The 25,987-nt window shown below is 55.7% G+C and overlaps 1 protein-coding gene across 1 annotated transcript in view; it reads right to left on the bottom strand.

Moving 5' to 3' along the window:
* The window catches only part of EPHA8 (EPH receptor A8), a 40,565-nt gene extending 15,375 nt beyond the window's left edge, over nucleotides 1–25,190 (bottom strand). Inside the window, exons 1-4 of the mRNA XM_030805395.1 lie at nucleotides 24,961–25,190; nucleotides 19,329–19,393; nucleotides 11,928–12,591; nucleotides 2,254–2,409 (exon numbers count right to left, since the gene is read on the bottom strand). Of these exons, the coding sequence (XP_030661255.1) occupies nucleotides 2,254–2,409; nucleotides 11,928–12,591; nucleotides 19,329–19,393; nucleotides 24,961–25,054 (979 nt within the window). The 5' untranslated portion in view covers nucleotides 25,055–25,190. The remainder of the gene's footprint in view (nucleotides 1–2,253; nucleotides 2,410–11,927; nucleotides 12,592–19,328; nucleotides 19,394–24,960) is intronic.
* Between the last annotated feature and the right edge of the window lie 797 nt (nucleotides 25,191–25,987).

The following is a 25,987-nucleotide window of genomic DNA, read 5'->3' as shown; positions in this document are numbered from 1 at the left end:
CATCATATTTAGGGCTCCGTAAGGATAAGGTCACATCTACTCCAACCTCTGGAGCCTCCCTAAGGGCAGAGTTTGTGTCTCTGCCATCAGACTAGGACCCCAATGTCAGAGTCTGGGCGCAGAACCCTGGGACCCCATCTCCCCCGCCCATCAGGACCATCATGATCCCAGGGTCTGGGCGTCCCAGTGCTCACCTAGAGCAGGAGAGAGACCGCACAGTCCTGGGGGTGCTCACAGCTGCCACCCCGTGTGTAAGTGACCCAGGCATTTGCAGCCACATCTATTCCTTGACCTTCCTGTGCTGGATCTGATACAAAATGCCACTGAGCACGCACTGTGGAATGAAGTGGAGGCCCCGGCAGCCCACCGTGTATCCGCACGGCTGTGTGCACCAAGCAGCCGCTCCCCAACCCCGGGCATGGGAGCCTCTCTCTGGGCAGCACAAAGACTTTGGAGAGAGAGAGGGGTGACCCCTTGGTTGAGGAGACCAGGACGTGGGGCTGGGTGCCTGAGGGGCTGGGGTGGGGGTTTGAGCCAAGAGGGCATGGGGGTCTGTGGGGACTCCTGGCCTCAGAATTCCAGTTCTCAGAATCCCAGGCAGAGAATCTTAGATCTTCAGAAAATAGAATTGTAAGATCTTGGAATCAGAATCTTACAATCTGAAGAGAAGAGAATTTTAACATCTGAAGGGTATAGAATACTAAAAGCTCAGCCTTTATGGTCTTAAGCTTTCCAGAACCTAAAGGCACTGAACTGTGGGTTTGGAAAGAAACCAGAGTCCAGCCAGCTTCGCGCAAGTGTCCATGACCTGGGGCTGGACTCGCCTTGCCCGAGGAGCCCACGCTGTCACCATGTCACCCGGCCACATTTTCTGCCCCAACAGGTCCCACGTGGGGAAAACGCACAGATCTGGGCAAGGCAGTGGTGGGAGGGTGGGCGTGTGTGTCTGTGTGTATGTGCACAAGCATGTGGGCATGAATGCACCTGGGCCCTCGCCTGCCATGTGCCAGGAGGCTGGGACTGGGTGGTGATGAATGTATGGGAGGGGGAGATGCGGGTCGATGCTTGGGCAGATTCGGAGTAAAATCAGGACAGTCTGAAGTGCCTCTTGCCCTACCACAAGAGCCTAGGGTTGGCAACTGGGCTGGGCTGGGCAGGCTGTGGTCCCTCCCCACACCTGGAATGGGAGTATGAGTGGCCCATCAGGACAGATGAGAGGAGAGAATCCAGGCGCTGCATCAGCAGAAGGTAGGACAGTCACGCGGCCCTGCAGGCATGGGCGCAGAATCCCTCCCACACCTTCAGGTCCACAGGGCACGTGCACATGCAGCCACACCCTCTCCAGGCACATGCACCCTTGCAGGGCCAGGTGTGCACATGAGCATACACACGTGCTGAGCTCACAAGACACCCTCATTCAAGCTTTACAAGGACTTCTGAGTCCCCTTCAGATACCCAGATGTACACACACCTACACACACATACAACTCCTCCTAAGAATCCTTAATATATGTGACGAATCCTTTATATATGTGAGCTCAACTACACGTCGCACATTTACACGCAGGCATCCAAACACGATACAGGTGTCGTCTGTAAGAGCAGCTGCCCACACAGACACATGCAACCACACAATCACTGCAGGGGTCCCAGGGCACACACAGAATCAGACATGCGAACTCCTCATTTATTCCTTTCCCCAGCATTTCTTCTCTGGATGTTGATCGTTATTTATTATAAAAGCTAAAACCAGGTTCATTTGTAAAATTCTACACACACACACACACCATACACACACTACACACACCATACATACATACAGCTCTCAGCATTCCGCGGTTCCAACAAGTTCATCAAAGATGATGGTGATGGAGGGGTTGCTGCCCTAACCCTCACCCTCTCTGCACAGGCGAGCACCCTGGCTTGCCCACCTGGCCCCCAAGACATCGGCATTGCCGCTAGATCAGAAGATGACAAAAACTGCCCAGTGTGGAGAAAGAAGTGAGGCCAGCTCCATTCTGCCCTCCAGTGTAGGTGACACAGGACAGAGGCTGGGAGCCCAGAGAGGTCTAGGTCACCGTGGAGGGGTCAGAGTCACCGGCCCCCCCACCCCAGACTGACCTCTGGCTCAAGAGAGCCACCTGCCCCTGCACCACCAGCAGAGAACTGGCTCTCTGAGGCCTGGAGGACCAAACACAGGGGCCTGGCCCAGTCTTGGGCTCAAGGGTGCTAGCATCTCGGGGTGGTACTCACGGGTGCAGGCTGAGGACGGCGGGTCCAGGGCTGCGCGGTAGTAGCTGAGGTCACAGTGGCAGGCTTGGGCGGCTGGAGCTGCGGAGTGGCTGTGGGGAGGGCAGCGGGCACACAGCTGGTCCCCAGGGGCTGACTTGTAGAAGCCCAGCTCACAGGCTGTGGAGGAGAAGGTGGCTGCACGTGAGCCAGCAGGGCCACCCTGGCAGGCCTCAGGGACAGCTCGCACTGTGGCCCACAGCTTCCTGGGGGGTCCCCCAGAGGGACGGAAGTGCAGACCTTCACACTGCCCAGTGCTGCCCTCATTTGCAGGGGGCAAAACTGAAGCGTAGAGGGGGCCTGTGTCTTCCACAGGGTTCCACAGCCAGTCAGGGCAGAGCTGAGGTTAAGACCCTGACATGGGAGTCCCAGCCTCAAAGTCAGCCCCATCCCTCAGCGTCTCCAAATTCCCCAGCCCTCCTCTAACTGATCCCTCCCCCAGGCCCTGTCTCCAGCTTTAGGGGTGGAGATGCTGTCCTTCTCTCCTTTATGGGACACTGATCCTTACACGGGACGCCAGCCTAGGGGCCAGGGCCATGGGACTGAGGATCTAATGCCCTGGAAGTGACTTGGGTGGGATGAGGAAGCAGGCCAGGGAGGGGGGTGCTGGGAATGCGACTAGAAAGGGGGGGACACGTGGTAAGACCCATCGCTCCCAAACACGGGCAGACATGGAGCCACCTCCATAAAAATACAAATTCCTGGCCCCACCACAGACAGCTGAGTTAGAAGAGCCAGGGCCGGTACCTGGGGTCTGTTTTACAAGCCTCCCTGGGAGGGTGACTATCCAAGAAGCGCAGGCTCCTCCCCTCCCAGACCCACACTGTCACTGTCACTGTCACTGTGGCTGGGACTGACCCTCTCTCCAGCCACTGCCACACCCTACCTCATCTCTCACCCACAGCAGCCTTCAGACTTGGCTTCCAGCCCTGCCTCCCCCCACCCAGCTGCCTGCATGATCATGCATTCAGTCAACCACTGTCTATGAGCACAACTCTGGACCAGGCCTGTTTGGGTCTTGGAGGGCTGTGAACCAGAGCCACTGGCTCTCAGTGTGATCACTGCTAGGAGGGAGGGAGAGAACAAGGGGGCTAAGGTGATGGAAGGGTAAATGGTGGGAGGAGCTACTTCCCAGAGGAGGAGATATTTAAGTTGTGGCCTAAAGAATAAGAACGAGTCCACTGTGCAGGGAGGGGGATACCCTAGGTTGAGGGAGTCTCCAAATTGCACATCTCACTCAGTCACTGCCTGTTTCATGCCTCACAGGCTCCCCAGGGCTTAGACAATGAAACCTGGTGTTCAAATCCCTCCCTGCCTAGCCAAAACCCACTTGGAACCTCCTTTAGTGCTGCCCCTCACCCCCATCCTTAGGCCAAACTAAAGCACTGGCCGATCCCCACACCCAGCAGTCTGATTCCTGCCTCGGGGCCTTTGCACACGCTGTGCCCTCTTCCTGGGATGCCTTTTCTCCTTTGTCCACCTACTGAGCTCCTCTTTTAAGATTAATTTTGACTGTCCCTTCTGGAACTCTAGACACACACACACACACACAGAGAGAGAAACGACCATTCCCCGCCCTGCTCCTGCAGCCCCTGCTTGGCCTCACCACCTGCAACGCTATGGCTGTACTCGCTTGTCAGTGTCTGACTCTCCTTCTAGACTGCGAGGCCCCTGGGGGCAGATCCTCGCAAACAGAGTAGGACTCCCTCATTCATCTCAGTGTCCCAGAACCTGGTCCAGTGCTAGCCCTGGGCAGATGCTGTTAAACTCCAGGCAGGAGTTTTCAAATTGAATGGATCCCACCATTATCTGCTCTGGGCAGAGACCCCAGAGGTTCAGGTGGACCAAATGCCACCCAGCCAGGCAGCTCCCGGCTCCGTCCATGGAACTGAAGTCCTTTGCAACAGGGACCACCGGGAAGCTCACTGTGGTTCTCTCTCCACTAAATCCTGTTCTGGAAAACTCAGTGCCTGAGAGAAGCTTCAATTACAAAGACATCACGCCATGGCAGAGCATTTCTCCTCTGGACGTTGATTGTATCTCTTTATTATAAAAGCTAAAACCAGGTTCATTTGTAAAATTCTACAAACTTGAGAGAAAACCTGGAGTCAGGCGAAATGGTAATGCCCTGAAGTTGCTTCACACTCTAGAAGGCTGCAGAGCCGGAAAGAGCTTGTAAGTTGCAGAATGGGGGAAAATACTCCCCAGTGTTGCAACATCTTTCCCTCCCTTCCAGAGGATCCCAAGAGGGCTCTGGTCTGCCTGGGGGCTGAGCTCAGGTCTAGGAGCTCGGAGTCGTGGGGAGTCTTGATTGACACACTGTGATCTTGCCTCCTCTTCACAGAAGCCCCCCGGGAGGCTCAGTCCTGGGGCACAGCCTCAGGCACAGGCTCCTTCTGAGCCCCGGGGGCCGCTGGGGGTGGCATCATCAGAAGAGGGCTTTGCATTTTGTCAGCAAATATTTGTTGAACCTGTTATTGAGCTGAATGACAGTAATCCTCACTGTAATGATGCAATCCACAACGATTAGCATCTCAGAGACCGTTTGCTTCTTCCCTCCCTCATTTATTCCTTTCCCCAACATTTACTGAGCTTCTACTACGGACCCAAGAGAAATAAGAGCTGGGCCTGCTCTTAGGGAGCTTCCAGGGCATTGGGAGACGGACAGGCAAAGCCTCATGGCGTGATGCGGGGCCTGAGGGAAGTCAGTAGCACGGCTGGCCCTGCAAGTCTCTGACCCTTTCCAGGGCCCACCTGGTCCCTGTCAGGCCCGAGTCGAAGCTCGGGTGTAGCACCTGGGTTCCTGTCCTCGTCTAACCCTCTTTATCTGAGCTCGGTGACATCAGGCAAGTTGCTGGAAGTCAGTTTCCTCGTCTGCAAGATGGAGATCGTAAATCTACCCGCCTTAGAGGGAGATGGCAAGGATGACATGAGTAAAGACACATGAATTCATGCCAGGGCAGTGCCTGGCACTTGTTGTTATAACAATTTGATGTAGTTGGAATTCTTACAATTGCTCGACAGAAGAGGAAACAGAGGCTCAGGGAGCCTGAGTGCCTTGCCCCAGGTTCCCAGCAGAGCCAGAACGTGCAGCCAGGCGGGGGAGCCTCTGGAGCTATGGCCTTTGCCCCCCGCCGACCCTGTCCTCCCAGCACCGTCCCAGAGCTGAGAGATGGCTGCGCTGCTGTGGCTCACCAGTCGGCAGTTCTCACACGCTCGGCTAATACCCATATGGCTATAACATGTCAAGGCCAGATTAATCCACGCAATGAAAATAAAATAATCTTTCATAAGAATACTAATCACCAGGCCTCAGGGAGCTCAGAGACCTGGAGGCTGTGCCGGGAATTAATGGCTGAGACAGATGGAGCGGCTCTAGGCTGGGGCCCGGCCCTGCCTGTCGACCCAGGGTGCTTCCGGAGCCCGCACGTGCCCGGGTGTTGGGCCGCGAGCCAGGAGGGGCTCCTGCCCCTGCCGAGGGCACCTTGCCCAGGCCGCCTGTCAGGCCAGCAGCTGCCTGTGGCCCTGGCCACCTCTCTGCTCTCCCCCGCAAAGAGCCGGAGATTTGACAAATAAGGTGTCCGCTGGTGGACAACCAAAGGAAATTAATTCTAAATCTGATTTTAAACACAGTCAGGAAGGCAAAAGAGCTCGCTGTTCCTGCTCCCCCTCCGAAATGAGACTCTCTGATATTTATAGAAAGATGATTAGGGCCGCAACGGGTGATTTATATTCTGCGTCCAGGTGACAGGAAGGACAGCAACCAGGACTTCAGGCTCTGAGCTGCTGCTCCGTTGGGTGATGCGCTGAGAGGCCCCTTCCCCTTTCTGGGATGAACCGGGGTGCGGAGGGGTGCTGGGAAGTGCAGCCTGGTGTGGGGAGGTCACTGAATCCGGAGTTGTGGAGTGTGGGGAGCTTCCTCTGGGCAAGGAGTTGGGAGATGTGAGATTCTATCAACCACCCCTCGCTGTGTGCCCTTGGGCTAGTCACTTCACTTCTCTGGGCCTCCAATTCCCCAGTGGTAAACTGGACGAGCCCCACATGGCTCTGACATTTTTCCGTGGGTCTCTAAGGTCTGAGTGCAATCTAAGCAAGCCCTCTAAAGAGTCATGGCCACCTTCTGAGGGTACCTCTAAGGGCAAAACCCTAGGCAGGGAGGGCAGCTGTCGAACGAGGCCCGGCCCCTGCTGTGGGTCTCAGGCTCTCAACCCCTGCTCCTGTCACTAGAAGGACAAGGGCTCAGGACTGGATGAGCTGAGACCCCCTGACTCGACACCCTTCCTCTCCTTAACTGTTTGCTGAGAGAATTGCCCAAAAGGGATCAGGATGCCCTCAAACCAGGCAGGGGCCCCATGGACCTCAGCAGGTCTCCTGAAGACTCCCTCAGGCTGGGCAGGGGCAGCCCCAGCTTGCAGAAGACATCTCAAGTATCCCAGGAATGGTACCCCACTCTGTTCCCAGCCCTTCCTTTGCCCCAGGCCATCCACCAAGGAGCCGGGCAGCTCCAAAGAGGTCAAGGGCTTCTCCAGGGGTAGAAAGGGGGACAAGGCGGGGCTCTTGGACCTGGCTCCCATTTGTGAAGGCCCTTAGTTTGGGACCTGTGCTGACCTTCCCAAATGAGCTTACACAGCCACAGAAGCCACCAACGGGGCTGAGAAATGTCTTTTCCTCGTGCGACTTAAAACGGGCTTTCCATTCCCAAATCTCACTGCCTGCAGTGCACTATGAATTAATATTTTTTATAAAACCTGTAATTATCTTGCAACTGGCATAATTATGTTGTATTATGATTTAAATGTAAAATTCAAAATATGCTGCAATTCCCTAACCCCGCTTTGGCATTTCTTTTTGTTATTAATGTGGCAGCAGTGCCAGGAAATAGGAGTGGCCTTGGCCTCTTCCAGCCCCCGTGAGGTCCTGCCACTCAGGCCCTGGGGTTTCCACTCAGAGTCCCGCCCCGATGTGCTGTGAAAATTGGACAAGACACATTCCCTCTCTGGGCTCCGCTTCCCTCTTCTGCCACACAAGGAGACTGCGGCATTACCTGAGACCTCCAAGCGAGGTCTTGACCCCAAAGACAGGAGGGCAGGTCTCCTTCCTACAGACAAATGTGGCTCAGTTCACCAGGGACAAATGATTGGCGTATTTGTACTCGCTGGCTAAATCCAGAGTTGGGGACGGTGGCTGACCCTGAGTACGTGTGCACGGGCCAACCAGCCAGATTGTTATGACTTATGCTGTACCAGTTGCTAACCGTCCATCAGAATGCTACCCCAGGGAGGAGGGAAGTGGTGCTTTGCAGAGGGCTTTGCGCACAGAGGAAGCAATTGAAGGTGCTGGATTCAGGCAACCTGGGATCAGATCACTACTCTGCTACTTAAGTTGAGGGACCTCAGTTTTCTTATCTGTAAAATGGGACTGTAATACTTAGCTTAGAGGACTGTTGTAAGGATAAGACACTGCTGAGTCCCCAGAGGCAGGGACTCCCTGTACCCGTATCCCCAATGCCGGGACACAGTAGATGCTCAGCAGAATGGATAACTATTACAACATCAAAGACGAAAAATCATCACCAAGGTCCTTCATTATCCCCACCTGAATGAGGGGAGGTTTGGAGCAGCTCTGGCGGACAAAGCAGCCCGGGGCAGGCCAGAGAGACGCTAAAAGCCTGTACCTGGCTCTGAGCAATACAGACCTGTCTTCAGGCCCCGAGCTCTCACTAGCTGTAAGGCCTAAGCAGGTAACACTACCTCTTACACCTCAGCTTCCCCATCTGTAATATGGAATTGTGATACCTGCCTTGCTGCAATGAACAAATGAGCTGGTATGGAATGCACCCCACTATAAGCTGTGAAGGCAATAGGGCTGTTGTTTTTCTTCCCCAGTGCAAAGCTGAGACATACAGGGCTGTCTGTGATAGTAACTATGAGAGGCTTGTAGCCTGGGGAGCCTGGCAAACCAGGCTGCAGAGGGCAGAACAAATCCAGAAATGGGCAAATGCCACAGAAGGTGCTTTGGGGTTTAGAGCTCGGGACAGGAGAAGACTCAGAAATTGGGGATGTGAAACAAGATTTCTTAAGAAAACCAGAGAGCAGGTTGGATGTGGTGGCTCACGCCTGTAATTCCAGCACTTTGGGAGGCCGAGGCAGGCGGATCACTTGAGGTCAGGAGTTTGAGACCAGCCTGGCCAACATGGTGAAATCTCGTCTCTACTAAAAATACAAAAATTAGCTGGGCATGGTGGCAGGCGCCTGTAATCCTAGCTACTCAGGAGGCTGAGGCAGCAGAACCTCTTGAACCCAGGAGGCAGAGGTTGCAGAGAGCTGAGATCACCCCACTGCACTCCAGCCTGGGCAACAAAAGTGAAAACTCCGTCTCCAAAAGAAAAAAAAAAGAGAAAGAAAGAAAACCAGACAGCCTCTGGGAAGGGCTTCAAAGGGCCTAGTGGCTGTGGGGAAGATCCCGGCCCCAGAGATCTCTGGGCAAGACGGCTCCTAAGTGGAGCCAGCTGGACTCCGTCCCTACCTGTTATCACCTGAGGCTGTCAGCCTATGTCATGCCCAGTCCTGTTGGCGCTCAGGGGCCTTTCCTGCCTGCCTGCTGGGGGCAGAGGGATGGGTGATCAGGACTAAAGGTCCCTCTCACTGTGGCCCCAGGGCCTGTGTAGTAGCAGCAAAAGGCTAGGAGCATACTCCCAGCGGCTGACAAGGGCTCTGTTCCAGTTTTCACTAAGGGTATCTGGGGACAGGCTCTTGTCTCTCTGATCCCTGCACAGGAAATCCTCCTCCCTTTCACCTCCTCTGTCCAGGGGATCCAAAGATCTCAATAGCCAGGCTTCGCTGTGCCCAGGGGGCTGAGCCACCATGTGCCCAGCCACTCGTGAGACCAAAGAAAACAACAGAGAGTAGCCGGGCCAAGACCAGGAACAGCTGGGCACCTGCTGTTTGTCCACACAAGCTTGCTTAGTGTTTCCCACTCTTGGGGTGCCTGGTTGCACAGACTCCCCCACAGGCACACACACACACGCACACCATGCATACACTCACGTATACATGCACGCACACATGCACACATACACTCATGCACACATGCAAACACATGCACACATACACTCACGCACACAAGCATACATACACTCATGCACACATGCACACATACGTGCACACATATACTCACGCACACATGCACACACACACATGCATACATACACTCATGCACACATGGACACACATGCATACACTCACGCACACATGCATGCATATACGCATATATACACTCACACATGCACGCACATGTACACATACTCACATGCACACACATGCATACATACACTCACACACATGTACACACGTACACATACATTCATGCACACATGCACACACATGCATACATACACTCTTGCACATATGCACACATACATGCATATACACATGCACACACACTCGCACACATGCACACACTAACGCACACATGCACACAAATGTGCACTCACGCACACATGCACACATACACTAATGCACACATGCACACACACGCATACACTCAGGCACACATGCACACACATGCATACATACACTCATGCACACATGCACACACACTCGCACACATGCACACATGCATACACTCATGCGCACTTGCATATACTCAAGCATGCACACATGCACACACACGCATGCATACATTCATGCACACATGCATACACACGCATACATACACTCATGCACACAGGCATAGACTCGCACATGTACACATGCACTCATGCACACAGGTATACATACACTCATGCACACATGCACACATACGCACACATGCACACACGTACACATACACTCACATACATGCATACGTACACTCACACATGTACACACACGCACACATGCACACAGGCATCCATACATACTCACACACATACATGCACACATGCATGCATACACCATGCATACACATGCATACATATGCCACAGGCATACACATGCACACACATGCATACATACGCCACAGGCATACACATGCACACACATGCATACATACACTCATGCACACATGCACACATACACTCCGCACACATGCACACACACATGCACTCATGCACACATGCACACAAACGTACACATACACTCACGCACACAGGCACACACTCACACATGCACACACATGCATACACTCATGCACACATACACATGCATACATACACACGCACACATGCACACAGGCATACATACACTCACGCACACATGCATACACACGTACACAAACATGCACACACATGCAATCATGCACACGCATACACATGCATACTCACCACATGCACACATATGCATACAATCACGGACACATGCCCACACGTACACATACACTTATGCACACATGCACACACAGGTATACATACGCACATGCACACATGCATACACTCGCACACATGCACACATACACTCACGCACACATGCACACACACATACACATGCACACACATGCACACATGCCCACATGCACACAATTGGTACACTCACGCACATGCACACAAACGCACACATACACTCACGCACACATGCACACACATACATACACGTGCACACATACTCGTGCACACAAGCATACACACATGCATACATACGCACACATGCACACATTCACGTACACATGCACACATACACTCACATGCACACACATGCATATATACACTCACGCACACGCACACACACATGCACACATACACTCACGCACACATGCACACACACATGCACACATACACTCATGCACACCACCTGGGCCTAGGTTCCCTCGTCTGCATGCCCTGCTCCTGCTCCGACACAGGAACCCAGCAGCACCCCTATGGGTACAGCTGCCACCCTAAGTCATGGCCCAGGGGCTCTCTGCTCACTGTCCTCCTCCACAAGGCCCTTGCCTGTCTTCTCGCACAGGTCCCTGATAAGCTCCCCCTGAACAGAAGCTGCCTGTTCAGGGCCCCAGGGACAGATCCAACCCAGACTGTACTCCCTGGGTGCCCCTGGCTTCATACCTCTCACTGTGCTCATTCACCCAGGGCCCCGGTTCCACTCCCCTCTACCCTACAGGTTAGAAGTTCAGTGGTTTCGAGCACCAACTCTGGAGCCAGACTTCTGAGTTGAAATCCCAGCTCTGCCATCCCCAGCTGCATGACCTTGGGCAAGTTGCTTTGCCTCACTGTGTCTCATCTATAAAACCACGAGAATAGTAGTTCCTATGTCATAGTGTAGTGGCCAGGATTCAATGAGTTAATACTCGCAAAGTGCTTAGAACTATGTCTGACGTGAGTTAGCCAGTGGTATCATTCCCTAATCCGGGTAGGAATCCCATAGCATACCCAGTTGCACAGGTGCCTTTAGCTGTACCCCCCACAGAAGGCACCACCTGGCTGGAGTCTGTTTCCCTCCCTCTCCCCTCCCCCATCTTGCTTCCACGTCCTTCCCCAACACACGGACACAAGTGGCCTGGCTATTTGCTGATGTAGGAACACTGGAGGTTTATCCATCTTCCCAGGGGCTGTGTGGGCCACCCAGGTGCCTGTGGGCTCTGACGTCCCCCCTTACACCCTGGCAGCCCTGCCCAGACCAAGCGCCGCTGCCGGCTGACCCATGCCCAGGCCATGGCGCGCTCACCCACACAGGCATCCCGCCGCTCCTCGTAGCCGGCACTGCACACGCATTTGCCAATGGGCACGAGCCACTCGCCCTCCGCGCTGCAGTACATCTTGGGTGTGTCCCGCTCCTCTGAGTGCCGCACGCACTGGCCCCGCACCTCCACCAGTGAGGATGAGTCAGCCCCCGTCACTGCCTCGGAGAAGGCAGCCAGATTGCGCACCATGGCGGGGCACTTCTTATAGTAGATGCGGAGAGAGAGGATGGCTAGGCAGGCACCTATGTCCTGGAAGGCCAGGTAGAAGCCGCGCTTGCTGAGGGGACCCACACCACGCACTTCTGTGTTGAGCTTGAGACGCCGCACACCAAGGTCGGCACCTGTGAAGCTCTCGTCAGCCGCAATGGTGTCGATTTTGAGGAACTGGCTTTCTTGTGTGCTGGCCCCCAGGTCGCGGTCCGACTCCAGGTAGTAGAGGTTGAAGGTCTCCTTGCAGGTGCCCAGCACGCCGGGCATGCTGTTGCAGTCGCGCAGGGTAAACTTGATCTCAGCATAGACGCGCCGGGCGCCGTCGCGGGGGATCCAGCTCGTGCGCAGCCAGTTGTTCTGGTTGGGGCTCATGACATTGCACACCTGGTATGTGTGGATGGGCTGGAAGGACTCGTCCACCTCGTTGATGGAGTCCCACTGTGGGCAGAGAGAACACAGCCACTATAGCAGGGCCAGCACCTCACCCTCTTTTGCCAATGACCCTGTGTTCTGTGCTGAGGATGCTGGCAAAAAAAGACAAAGGAGCTGGCCTCCTGGTGGACTGTCATAGCTACTAGATGCCAGGCCCCCTGCGGACATGATCTCGCACAGGGTCACGATCTTCAGGGGAAGTGTTATTTACTAACTCTTGAGATGAGGAAGTAGAGGCTCTGACCTGTGAGCCACACGTCTGAGGTCATGTCGTTATCAAGCAATGGCTGGACGGGAATCGGGCCTGTCTAATGCCAAAGCTCTGCCCTCATTTCTCTATGGCGCCTCCTATCTTTCTTAGAGTAGGAGGACTTGCCTGGGGAAGTCAGCAAGTCCAGTTTCCGTATCAGCTGCCAGAGGAATCTTTCTAATATATGAACCAGACTATGCCTTGCCTCCACCTCAAATCCTTCAGCAGCCTCTCCTGCACTGCTGCTTGTTGAGTGACTGCCTGATCCACAGACTCCCTCCACCCTGCTCTTCTTGCTGTTCCCCTGGCCTGGCCTGGGTCCCACTCAAGGGAATCCCAGGATGTGAGAAAGTTGAGTGTTAATTGCTTCTGTGCTGCCTGCTGGCTGGGCATCGGTGATTCCGAAATAAACCAGACACTCTCAACAGAGTGAAAAGGTAACCCATGAAATGGGGGAAGCTATGTGCAAATCATGTAGCTGATAAGGGATTAATATCCAGAATACATAAAGAATTCCCGCAACTCAACGACAACAGAAAAGAAACAGTCTGATTAGAAAATGGGCAAAGGACTTGAACAGACATTTCTCTAAAGAAAATATTCAGATGGCCAAATGGTACATGAAAAGATGCTCGACATCCCTAATCATTAGGGAAATACAAATCAAAACCACAATGAGATACCACTTCATACCCAATAGGATGGCTGTTATTAAAAATAATAATAATAAGGCCGGGTGTGGTGGCTCACGCCTGTATTCCCGGCACTTTGGGAGGCCGAAGCAGGTGGATCACCTGAAGTTAGGAGTTCAAGACCAGCCTGGCCAACATGGCGAAACCCTGTCTCTACTAAAAATACAAAAATTAGCCAGATGCAGTGGCGTGTGCCTACAGTCCCAGCTACTCGGGAGGCTACAGCAGGAGAATCAGTTGAACCTGGGAGGCAGGGGTTGCAGTGGGCCAAGGTCGTGCTACTGTACTCCAGCTTGGGCAACAGAGCGAGACTCCCTCTCAAAAAAAAAAATAATGATTATAATAAGTGTTGGCAAGGATGTGGAGAAGTTAGAACCCTGTGCATTACGGGTGGGATTGTAAAATAGTGCAGTTGCTGTGGAAAACAGTATGGCAGCTTCTCAAAGTGTTTAAAATAGAATTACCATAAGATCTAGCAATCCCATTTCTAGGTATTTATCCCAAAGAATTGAAAGCAGGGTCTCAAAAAGATATTTGTACACCCCTATTCATAGCAGCATTATTCACAATGGCCACAATGTAGAAGGAACCTAACTGTACATCAATGAACCAGTAGATAAGCAAAATGTAGCATATTCCTACAATGGAGTATTAGCCTTAAAAGGGAAGGAAATTCTGATACACCTTAAAGACATGCCAAATGAAATAAGCTAGAAACAAAAAACAAATATTGTTAGGATTCCACGTATACGCAGTACCTAGAGTAGTCAGATTTAGAGACAGAAAGTAGAATGCTGGCTGCCAGGGGCTGGCAGGGAGAGGGCAGTTACTGTTTAAGGGTATGGAGTTTCCGTTCTGCAGGATGAATGGAGTTCTGGCAGTGGTGGTGGTTATGGCCACACAGCAATGTGAATGCACTACATGTCACCGAGATGGGCACTTAAAAAGGGTTAAGACGGTAAACTTTACATTATGTGTATTTCACCAGAATAAACAAGAAAGAAAGAAAGATGCCTGGTCGGGCGCGGTGGCTCACGCCTGTAATCCCAGCACTTTGGGAGGCCAAGGCAGGCGGATCACGAGGTCAGGAGATCGAGACCATCCTGGCTAACATGGTGAAACCCCGTCTCTACTAAAAATACAAAAAAATTTGCCGGGTGTGGTGGGGGGGCGCCTGTAGTCCCAGCTCCTCAGGAGGCTGAGGCTGGAGAATGTCATGAACCTGGGAGACGGAGCTTGCAGTGAGCCGAGTTCCCGCCACTGCACTCCAGCCTGGGCGACAGAGCGAGACTCCGTCTCAAAAAACGAAAGATGCCAAAAACACTCCCCGTCCTCAAGTGCCCCGGGCCCACCAGACTAGGCAGTGCGGGGTGATGAGCTGAGGGAATCCAGGTGGGCAAGACTCCCAGGCCCCTCCCCAGCCCTCCTGGGTGTGGGCATCTGTAGTTTACCTGTCAACCTGGCACTGCAATGAAGCAGGACCCTCTTGCAAGGGTGGAGGTCTGCAGAAGACAGGGGAGGGGACAGCCCTAGCTTCCTCGGCTGCTGAGCACCGGCTGGCCAGGAGCAGTCCTTGTTGAGCTGACTTCAGGGACTCATGAGGGCTCTGAGGAGGTGCTGGCGGACGAGGGCAGAGGGAGGGGTTGGTCTCTGGGCCCCTGTCCTGGTTCCTCCACACATGCAACACCTTGACCTTCTTCAATTGTCCTTGAACTAGAGATCCTATTGCTTAAAGGGGGAGGGGGGCTTCATGACCAGATGCTCTGAGAACCTGTGGAGTTCTGGGCTTATTCCACAAGTGCCAGAGAGAAGGTCATGGGCATCTCAAGTCTTTTTCTGCCCATCCCAAGCCCCTCCATCTAATCTCATCTTGATCCTCAGTGCCCACATCTGTAAAATGGGACTCAAACAGGCCCCACTTCAGCGAGATCTGAGAGGATGCAGTGGGAAAATTTCTGCAAAATGCTTAGCTCAGGCCTGGCACAGGAAGGCCCTTGACGAATGGCCCTAATATGATACTGAACTGGCAGCATCTTCACAACCCACCGCGCCTGCTTCCAGGGACCATGTGGGAAGATTTCCTGCTTCCAAAGGGGCCCCAGGGAGTGCCAGCCTCACCTGAAAGAGTTTAGGCTTCCGAGTCTCCCCGACCCAAGAAGGACCCCTGCTCCACACCCCGCTTTGCTGTCAGAGGCTCCAAGCAGCGCAGCATCACATCTGGGGTTAAAGTCATTGTCACAATTAATGGAGCACCAAAGAGCCAGCCAGCTGCTCCCTGTCTGTTTCCTGCCAGGGACCCGGATAAATTAATCAGCTCAATCCGAGTCTACTCCAGCTGCCCCGCCGGGGCCAATGGTCTGGCCTAGCCCTGCCAGCCCCAGGAGCTGCTGATGCCCAGAGTGGCACAGACTCCTGGAGGTCTGGTGCAACGGCAGAATCAGCCCTGTTCTCTGCCTAGGGCACCCCCACCCCACGATGGGTGCCATTCTCATCTCCGCTGCTTCTCAAGCCCAAGAACTGACTCTGGCATGCTGCTCCCCCAACTCGGTCCTCCCAGATCAGAATGCAGCGAACCAGCTGTGCAGCGCTTGGTGAAGCACATCCCTTCTCTGGGGCTTGGGCTTCTCTTCTGTAAAATGGGGTAGCGAACGCCTGCTCCTTCCATCTACTCCAGGAGGTGGTGAGAATCCAGTGAGACAATGAAAATTAACCTGCCCACTTACCTAAAGCAGCATTTGTTAGTCCATGTTAATTAGCCAGAGCAGGCGGAGCACGTCCCAGCGTGCGGAAGTTCCTAGGAGCAGAGGGAAGGACGCAGCCTGATGAAGAGCAGGGGGTCTGGGCCAGACCTCCCCCAGTCTTGGTAGAATTGCGTCGCCTCTGAGAGCTTTCAGTTTCTCGTTGGTAAAATGGCCTTTTCATGTATAAGCCCATTGATGGCACTGCACGGAGCAGTTCTAAGATTGTCCCCACGTTATAAATGAGGAGGTGGAGGCGAAGTAAGTGATCTGCCTGAATCACACTGATCACAGGAGGCGGAGCCCCCGTTCATCAGGACCCAGTGCCCTGGCCCTTCAGGCTCTGCACCTGTCTGATAATCGGGTAACATTTCTGAGACTGGAGACTGCCCTGGGTGACCCTTGTCCTCAAGCTACTGAATGGACTCCAGAGTCAGAGGGGTGGACCATCTCCAGAGGTTCCCCCTCCCAGCTGGGCAGGAGAATCACCTGGAAAGCTTATTCTTTTTTATTTTTATTTTCTGAGACAAGATCTCTGTCACCCAGGCTGGAGTATAGTGGCTCACTGCAGCCTTGACCTCCCAGGCTCAAGCGATCCTCCTACCTCAGCCTCCTGAGTAGCTGGGACCACAAGCGTGCACCACCACGCCCAGCTAATTTTATTTTTTTTTGTAGAGAAAGGGTCTCACTATGTTGCCCAGGCTGGTCTCGAACTCCTGGTCGCAAGCAAGCCTCCTAAAATGCTACGATTACAGGTGTGAGCCACCATGCCTGGCTCCCTGGAAAGCTAATTAAACAGAAGATTCCCAGGCCTCTCTGCGGACCTCCTGGATGTGGGACTCTGCATGCTTCACCTGCTAGCCTGGCACAGGTTCAAGGTCTAGAGTTTGGGAATCAGGCATCTCATTCCGGCCTTTCCTCCTCTCCGAGAAACCCCAGTCTCCAGGTTCCCTGAAGATGGCAGGTGGACCCTACCTCAGCAGAGAGTGCAGGCTTGCCTCCTCATCTCATGAAACGGTCACAGAGTGGGCCTTACTGCCTGCAGTTCGAAGGTGGCGTAAGGGACTCACCGCAGGCTCTGGGCCCAGAGAGACCCAAGTTTGAGTCCCAGCTTGCCATCAGCTGGAACCTGCTTGATGATGGGCAAATTAGTCCTCACTGCCCTGAGCCTCAGCTTCCTCACCTGTGAAGTGCGGTGGCTGCACCCACCTCAAGGATTGGTTGTGGGGAGTGATGAGATCATGCCTGTGACCTGCTCAGAGCTCAGCGAATCTAAGTTGCCTGATTTGTTCTAACTCGCGAATGCAATGCCAGAACGCTGAGCTATGCTTTATAGCGCCCTGCACGAAAACCCACCTGAGACTGCCAGTGTGAGCGTCCAAAACACGAGGCCAGCCATGCTCCCCACCTGCTGAAAACTCTGACAATTCCTCGCTGCCCTAAACACCAAGTCCGATGCTCTGAGTGGGATAAAGACACCCCGGAGCCAGCCAGGGCCCAGGCATGCCCTCCTAGCTGCTGCGACTCAGGGGAATGCCATCTCAGCCAACTGCCATGCAGCGAGGGAGGGACCAGGACCCACCTCTTCATGGGTGGAACCCCGCCACGGGGGGCGGGGCCAGCTCACTGCACCAAAGCCCTTCCACACCACACTCATGCGGGGAAGACAGCCACACCAAGGAGTGTTTTACAGAGTGGGGAACGGACGCGCCAGGAGGTAAAGGGACACCTCAAGAACCCGGCGTCCATCCTCAGGCAGTGGTGCTGGGTCAGGTGACGAGGGCTTCCTCCGGGCTCGGGGACCTGGAGAGCCAGGGCCATGTGGCCTGCCCCCAGCTCCCGGGAGCCCGGTGCATGAGGGCTGATAACAGGCTCAGCTCACTGCTGCCTGGTGATCAGACCCCCAGAGACAGGGGAGCGGGGCCGTGTCGAGACTTCCAACCACAGGCCCCCCACAAAAGGCCCAGATGAAAACTCTACCCAAAGTCAAGAAAGGCCCTTCATAAATGTTAACTTTTGGTGTCATTATCATCATCATTATTAATATTATTATCCCTCTGTCCTCAGAGCCATAGAAGCTGAACGTGTACATGAAAGAACTCAGGTATGCACGATGTGCTCGTGCCTGTGGCAGGGATGTGTGCATGTGTGTGTACACACGCGTGTGTGTGTGTGTGCATGTGTGTGTTTCTGAGCACACTGGTGAGAGGAAGTTCGTGTGACAGTAACCATGTGAGATAATACACATAACAATGTTAATGATCATTTAAGCCTACGTTCATCGACGGCTCACCCTGTGCCAGACTCGGTGCCAAGACTGTGTCATCTGCTCTCACCCTGGTGCAGACCTGGGAGGTCATCACAGACTTGTCCCTTTCTATAGATGGGGAAACTGAGACTCAGAGAGGTGAAATGGCGACCCAAGGCCACCCGCTTGTCAAGGGCAGAGCCGGGATCTCACCAGGCTCGCGGGCTCACTCCTACTCTACTGCCCTGCCCCGCAGGATTAAGAGAAGAGAAGCAGAGGGATGGGGCAGTGCAGCCTGCTCACTGTAGCCCCTCCCCAGGAGGATGGGGGCACAGCCTGTGAGCACATGACCCACAGCAACCTGAAGGCTGAGTCCAGAGTCTGTGGCCAGGCCCAGGAGCTTGGCCACACTGGGAGAGAGACAAGCAGAGACTCCAGAGGTCAGAGGACTGGTGAGGCCAGGGCAGCTGGGAGGGAGGGAGCAACCCAGAAGGCAGGAAAGCCTGACTGGCCTTCTTTAGTCCTGGCCTGGCACCTCATGAATCTGTAGGATGCAGCCATGGGGATTCCCGGACCTAGGGCTTCAGACTTGAAGAATCAGGGACCTGCTGTCAGGGTTGGTTCTGTAATCTCAAGGGTCTGTATGCACTAAATTGTTAAAAGATCAGCAGCACTAACTGCTGTGTGCCCTTGGGTAAGTCCCTTGACCTCTCTGGGCCTCTGCTTCCTTTTGATCTATCTCATGCAGACTCTGTGAGCGGCAGCCTCTCTCTGCTCACAGAGGGATGACGTTGTCCCCAGTGCCCATCACTCACCCCATGAGCCGGATAGGTGAGCCAGCCCCAGTCCCCGTGGATGGTCGATGTGTCCAGCAAATTCACTGTAAAACAGGAGACAAGAGGGCATCAGGCCCCTGTGACTTCTCCCCAGATCCTCAAGAGCAGCCTGACCCAGCTACACTGGTCCACACTCAGCCCCCAGCACACAGCTCACACGGGTCCCTCTGCCTGAATGCCCTTTCTCTCTTCCCCTCTCCTTGAAGGCCCAGTTTAAGTTCTTTCTCTTCCCCGAAGCCTTCCCCTCACCCTCTTGGCCAAAAAGTAATATTCTGAACTCCCAGAACACAAGCTGTTCCAAGTGCTAGACATCCTTGGTTGGTGGCACAGTGGGATAGTTAAGAGGTGGGCTCGAAGCTGGCAGGCCTCAGAATCCCAGTTGTGCCACTTAGGAGCTGTGTGTCCCTGGGCCAGCCCCCTCGCCTCCCTGAGGCTCAGCTTCCTCCTCTGTAAAATGGGGTGATAACGATTCTGGTCCCACAGGGCTTTTGTGACGATGACCCCACCCTTGTCTCCTGTAAGAGCCACGATGGCATTCAAGGTATGCTGCAAAGTCATACCTCCCATCTGAGGACTGGCCCCAGCTTCATAATTACCCTGTTCCCCCAGCACGGTGCCTGGCAGCTAGCATGTCCTCTGTGCACATCTGGTGTGGAGGGGCTTAGGGGGGTAAGAGCTGCCTCTTAGTGAGCACCTACTATGTGCCAATATCTGCAAGGGGAGCTTGAGATGCCTCATCTGCGCCCCGCACAAAAACCTAAGAGGCGGGCATTATTACCTCCATTTTACAGATAAAAGAACCGAGCCTCAGGGAGGTCTGGGAATGCGCCAAGAGCCCCACAGGTGTAGCTGGCGGGGCTGGCATTCAGAGCACTTGCTGTAGCAACTGCAGGCCATCCACCATCCCTGGATGCTCAGGCCCGAGAAGCAGAACCTCTGGGTAGTCTCCACGGCGGGGAAGGAGCACTGGTCCAAAGGGCAAGTCACTCTAAGTCAGGCCCTCTGCAAAGGGGACCCTGCAGGCTCAACATGGTAGGGAAAAGAGCCCATCTTGGGGGTCAGACATTCCTGGGCCCATGTCTCAAGGCAGTTACTTATTAGCAGGTGACCCTCAATTTTCTCATCTGTAAAATGGGTTCATAGTACCTAAGGGTGGGATGAGGGTCAGGAAGGTATGTGAAGCCTGGAGCCAGGGCTGGTCCTTACCAACACTAGTTCCCCTTCTCTAAGTCCCCCGCCCCCCACCTCTCTCCATGTCCCTTGTGGTCACGCCCTCACTTAAGGTGATACAGATGCATTACACTGTTTAGAAATCAGGGCTCCGGCTTCAGCCGTCTCTAACTGCTGTGTGTCCTTGGTTACGTCCCTTCACCTCTCTGCTTCCTTTTGATCTAGCTGGTGATTGCTGTATGAGAGGGCTTTTGGCTCCAGAGTCCCACAGCTTTCCCTTTCACTCTGCCTGCCATGAACCTCCTCTACCAGCCAACAGCCATGGGCTTTTAACCATCCCAATCAGTGGGCTTGGGCAGGTGACGGGGGTTAAAGGTGGGGCTCTCCTGGAACTTTCCCGCGGGGAGGCTGGGTGTCCTTCTGCCTGAGATTTGCATAGCTCTAAGCCTGCCCCTCAAAGACGGAGACAAGTGTCCTCAGGAAATGCTGGAGTGAGGATGCTCTTATTTGCTGATTTTCTCCTGCCTTTCACCCTCCCCACCCCACCGTCAGGGACCCTGGAGGAGGCTGGCTGGAGTGGGGCTGGCAGAACTAGGGAGGGAGTCTCCATGCTCCTCCCTGCATTCCTCCCTGGGTCCCCAGGGGCCACCTGGGATCAGGGGACACAGCGAATGTCCGCAGAGGGACCTCCCCCTCCCCAAGCCGGCCCCACACCAGGGGCAGAGGCAGAGAGAAGGCTTCCCGCCTCCTTCCCTCCCTCCCTCTCAGGCAATGTAGAGAAAACTGGGTCAGGCAAGCTCTCTCCTCCTGCTGGCTGGTGGGAGGGGGAGGGGGCCGCACTGCAGTTTCCCCCAGACCAGCAAAGGCGAGTTTGGGGAGATGGTGAGGGAAGGACATGTATGGGTCCCTCCGCCCCACCCCACGTCCCAGACACAGGTCTCGGGGTGACGGGGCCCCTTCTGTGACCTGGCCTGGAGGCAGCCCAGACCTGTCCCTACCCCAGAGCCACCCGAGTGGATGTCCACCGCTTAGGATTCTCCCCCTGGAGCGTGCGGGCTTCAGGGCCTGCAGACACCACTCTCCAGGCCCTGCCCTCCTGGGGGAAGCCCCACCTTATCTGCTGCTGATTCTTGATCAACCAGCCGGGGGATCAGATAATCCAAAGATAAGTCAAAAGTCGATTCTGTCGGACTCAGGAAGGGCTACAGGATTCCAGGGCTGTTTGTTCCAATTCATTCCAGACCCTTCTCTGTCCCTCCCCTCCCTCCTCTTCCTCTGTCCCCATCTCCACCTTCCCCATCCATGTCCCCTTGAATGGGTGAGAACGCAGAGTGTCCCTTGAAGGAAGCCCCAAGTCCATAGGAGGTTGGATCAGCAATGAAGAGATCGCCAGCATTAGGCCCACCCAGCCTGGGCCTGGGTCCCCTTGGGAATTCAGACCCTCTGGTCACCGCAGCTGGCCTCTCTCCTGCCTCTTGCGCTGCCGGACTGTGAATCCAATTCTCCTCTGTGGGCCCATCTCGCCGCTTACAAAACGCGGGGATTGGACTCCATGGTCTCCCAGGGCCCTTCAGTGAAGCGAAGCACTTAACCCCCTGCCTCAGTTTCCTTATCTGAAAGATGTCCATAGGCATCCCTCCTAGGCCTATCTGCCCGGGCTGTTCTGGGGGGATCAAATGGGTCCCTCTCCTGCTCTGGAAAGCACAGATAACTCCTAAGCCGTTTCTGTTCGACTGTGGAAGGCATTATGCGATTTCTTTTTTTCTCCAGCACCGTCACCTTCCCCCATTCCATTTCGCTGAGACTAATACTTAAATTGATTTACATTCCCTGAGGACTCAGCGCATGATGGTGAGGCTGGAGAATTCGGGGTGGCCAGGGGACGTCAGCCAGGATTCTGAATGCCTTGGACATCACCTCAAAGTGGAGGATAAGCCACGCCGGAGAGCAATAAGGGGCCGTGGGCCTGGCAGGGGTCGGAGGGTGTCTCTGCAGGTGCAGGGCCCTTCCTGGGCCCACGGGCGCCCCAGCAAAGGCTCTGAGAGTGGCCTGGTGTAGGGGTATTTGGCCAGGCTAAGGTCCTGTCACCTTTGCTAGACCCAGCTGGGAGTAGAGCCCCCTCCCTGAGTTCCAACAGTCTCCTCGGCTGGCTCTGGTTGTTCTAGACCAGCCCAGGGACAGTGCTGTAGAGGACTCCCAGATGCGCCACATGGAACTCAGGTCCCAGGTCTCCACCCCATGGCTGTCTGACTCGCGTGGGTAACCTGTGCCTGGCTGTGGGTACCCTGCTGCATTGATCGGAGAGGGGGTGGACCCTCGCCCTTGGGCCATGGCTCCCTTCACCCTGGACACAGACTTCCCCACCTGCCTCTCTCTCTAGACCCTACCTCTTCCTCAGCTGCTGGCCCCCACCCACTGCACAGGTCCCCTCCCCAGACCCATGGTTTGTCCTCAGCACATGAGCCTGGTCCAAGCCCCCTCTTCAAGGGGCTCTGGGGCTACCAGTCTGTGATTCCAGAGAGTGCTGGCTCCTTCCCAGAGAAGAGAGTTGAGGCAGGGGGTTGGGGGTGCACCACCTGACTCCCAGTGCCTCAGTGGAGGGGTCCTCGGAGCCTGCTGGGCAAACGAACTGTCCCCTTCCTTCCACCCACCCTCGGAAAGCTGTCTTCTCAGGTTCAGCTCCCAGGGCCCCAAGGCCTCTTAGATTCCAATCCTGCCCCCTCTCCTACTCCCCAGCACTCCCCAACCTCAGACCTCTCCCAGTGCCCCGGGAACCTGTGCCTTGTTATACCCACCCGGCCCTGCTCTGCCGGCATCTCACCTCTCGGCCACCCTGCCATGCCCCTCCTCAGTGCTGGGCCCTGGGCTCATGGGAGACTGATTTTATCTGTGTCTGTGTGTGTTTCTTGGTGCACATGCATTTCCGTGGGCATGGATGCAAACGACAGGCTCCTTACATATGTGGTGTGATGTATATCTATGTAGACACAGAGTTGCGTATTTTCATGTGCATGCATCTGTACGTGCATGTACATGTGTGTTTGTGCTCATGCATACTGGCTTCATTTCTGTGTGTGTGGCTGTGGATGTTATGTGGGGTGGGGAGACTGACCACACGTCAGTCTCTACAGGCCTGGGTCACAAGTGTGAATCCCAAGTAGCCTGTGTGTGTGCTTGTGTGTAGGGTGGGACCTCTGTGAGCTGTGTGTGAAGAGCAGATGTGTGGTCTGTCTGGGTGTGGAAGAGCAGGACCGGCTCTGGAGTTCGCTCACACCTGGAAGTTCATCCTGGCAGGGTGAGGACCCAGCTCTGGTCCTTGGACATCAGCCCGGGAACCTGCATGGAGATGCTCTGGCTTCCTTGGGGCAGAGCTGTAGGAACAGAGGAAGGTCAGGGCAGGGGTTGGGGTGTGGGGAGTGGGACCCAGGGAAACCTCCTGAGCTGGATGGAGCTGGGGTCTCCAGGGAGCTAAGGGGTGTGTGAGCTAAGGGGTGTGCGGATATGAGGCTTCGGTGCTCCCTCTCAGCTCTTCTTGTGCCCCCACCACCAGAAGTCATTTCCCAGACCTTTTTGGTCCCAACGACTCAGTGCACCTCCCCACCCCAATCCTTCCTCCCACACGGGGCCCCAGAGTGACCCTGCCATCCCAGCCTTCTCTGACAAGACTTTGCCCTCCGGGGCCTGCCTGCCTCAATCTCTCTGTGGCCTCCCCATCCCCCAGCCCTCTCCTCCCCAAGCCGTTCCCGCTGCCCACGAAGCTGCCTCTCCTCCAGCTGGAACTCCCCTGCCCTCGCTTCTCCCCAGTCCGTCGCCAGACTGTGGCCCTCGGGCCCTGACACCTCTCCCAGACTTTCATTCCGCACCCCTCCTTCCTGCCTCCCCTCAAAGCCAGCCCTGCTCTCCGGGGTCCCGTTTCTCAGCGCCTGGCTTCTATCTCTCAATGCCGTCCCCACCCCCTTTTCCTTCTGCCCTCTGAACCTCCTCCCCCATTCTCCTGTCCCTCCACCCCCAGTGCCTACCCCCCTGTCCTCTGTCCCCAACCTTGTTCCTTGCCCTACCTCACTGTACCCTCTCCTCCTTACCTCTTCTCTTCTGTCCAGTCCTGTCCCCTTGTCCCTGGCGTCCGACCCTCAGTTTTCTGTCCCCAGCTGCACATCCCTCAGTCCTGTCTCCTGTCCTTTCCCACTGTCCCCCAGTCCCCGGTACCTGTCCGTCTTCCTCAAGCTCGCGGGTTCCCATGTCCACCGCTCTGTCCCTTAATCCCGGGTCTCTTCCGCGGTGCCACCCCGCCCCCCGGGCCGAGGGATCCCGGCCGCCTTGGAGCTCAGGGTCGATGCAAAGGAAGTTGAGCCGCAGGCAGCGCGCGCCGCGCCCAGCGCCCCTCGGCCGCCCCCGCCCCGCCGCCGCCGCCGCCGCCGCCGCCGCCGCTGCCGCCGCTCACCTTCGCCGCGCGCCGCGGACACGCAGGTGGCCGCCGCCGCCGCGGCCGTGACGACCCAGAGCGCAGGGGGCAGGCGGCCCCGGGCGGGGGCCATGGCCGGGCCGGGCGGGCGGGGGCGCCGCGCACCCTCGGGCTCGGCCGCGGCGGCCCGCGCTTCGGGAGGGAGCGCGCTCCCTCGCTCTCCGCACACCCGGCCGGGCGCACACCCCGGCGCACACGCGGCTCCCAGCGCACACGCGGGCACCCGCGCCCGCCGCCGCCGCCGCCGCCCCGGGCGGGGGCCGGCCCGTCACGGCGCCGAGCCAATCAGCACCGAGGCGGGGGGGTGGTGGACACGGAGCCCGCACCGCGGCCACCCGGCCCGCGGCCACCGCCGCCGCACGTGCGCACGTCCACACTCCCCCGGCGGGCACCTAAGGGGGCGCGCCCCGCGCTGCGCACTTGGACTCAGGGCCCCAGTGCGCGAAGCCACCATTGGGACGTCCCGGCGACACCAGGACCAGACCCACCCAGGGATTCCCTCTGTGGACACACGCGCGGGCCGCACATCCACCGCACGCTCGCTCCTGCATGCATGACCCCAACACCGCATGCATGACCCCAACACCGAGTGCTTCGCGTGGTGACACACTCCGATGGATACACACTAGTGTATCCATCCAGAGGCTCAGAGATAGGCTCAGCGGCAAACTCAGAGGCACTTTTAGGTGAAAAAACAAAAAAAACACCAAAACCAAAACTCTCTTCTTTTCCCCACCCCAACAACTTGGCATTTAGGGACCACGGGATTTTAGGGAGGCCTTAGATTGCAGTGGTCAGGAGGGCAGGCTCAGGGACCAGGAAGGCAAGTGGCCTGCTGTGTGGCCTTAGGCAAGTTTCTTAACCTCTCTGAGTCTAAAACTTCATGTCTGTAAAACAAGAATACCAGTATCGATATCCTAGGGTAGCGTGAAAGGGCTCAGGTGGAACTCCTGGCAGCCGGCCGGGCACACAGCCAGGTGGTCGGTCATGGCAGCTGTTCTCCAGT

This window comes from Nomascus leucogenys, chromosome 24, assembly GCF_006542625.1.
Source record: "Nomascus leucogenys isolate Asia chromosome 24, Asia_NLE_v1, whole genome shotgun sequence".
In the NCBI taxonomy this organism is placed as follows: Eukaryota; Metazoa; Chordata; class Mammalia; order Primates; family Hylobatidae; genus Nomascus; species Nomascus leucogenys.
This window is presented reverse-complemented; position numbering and strand designations above follow the sequence as displayed.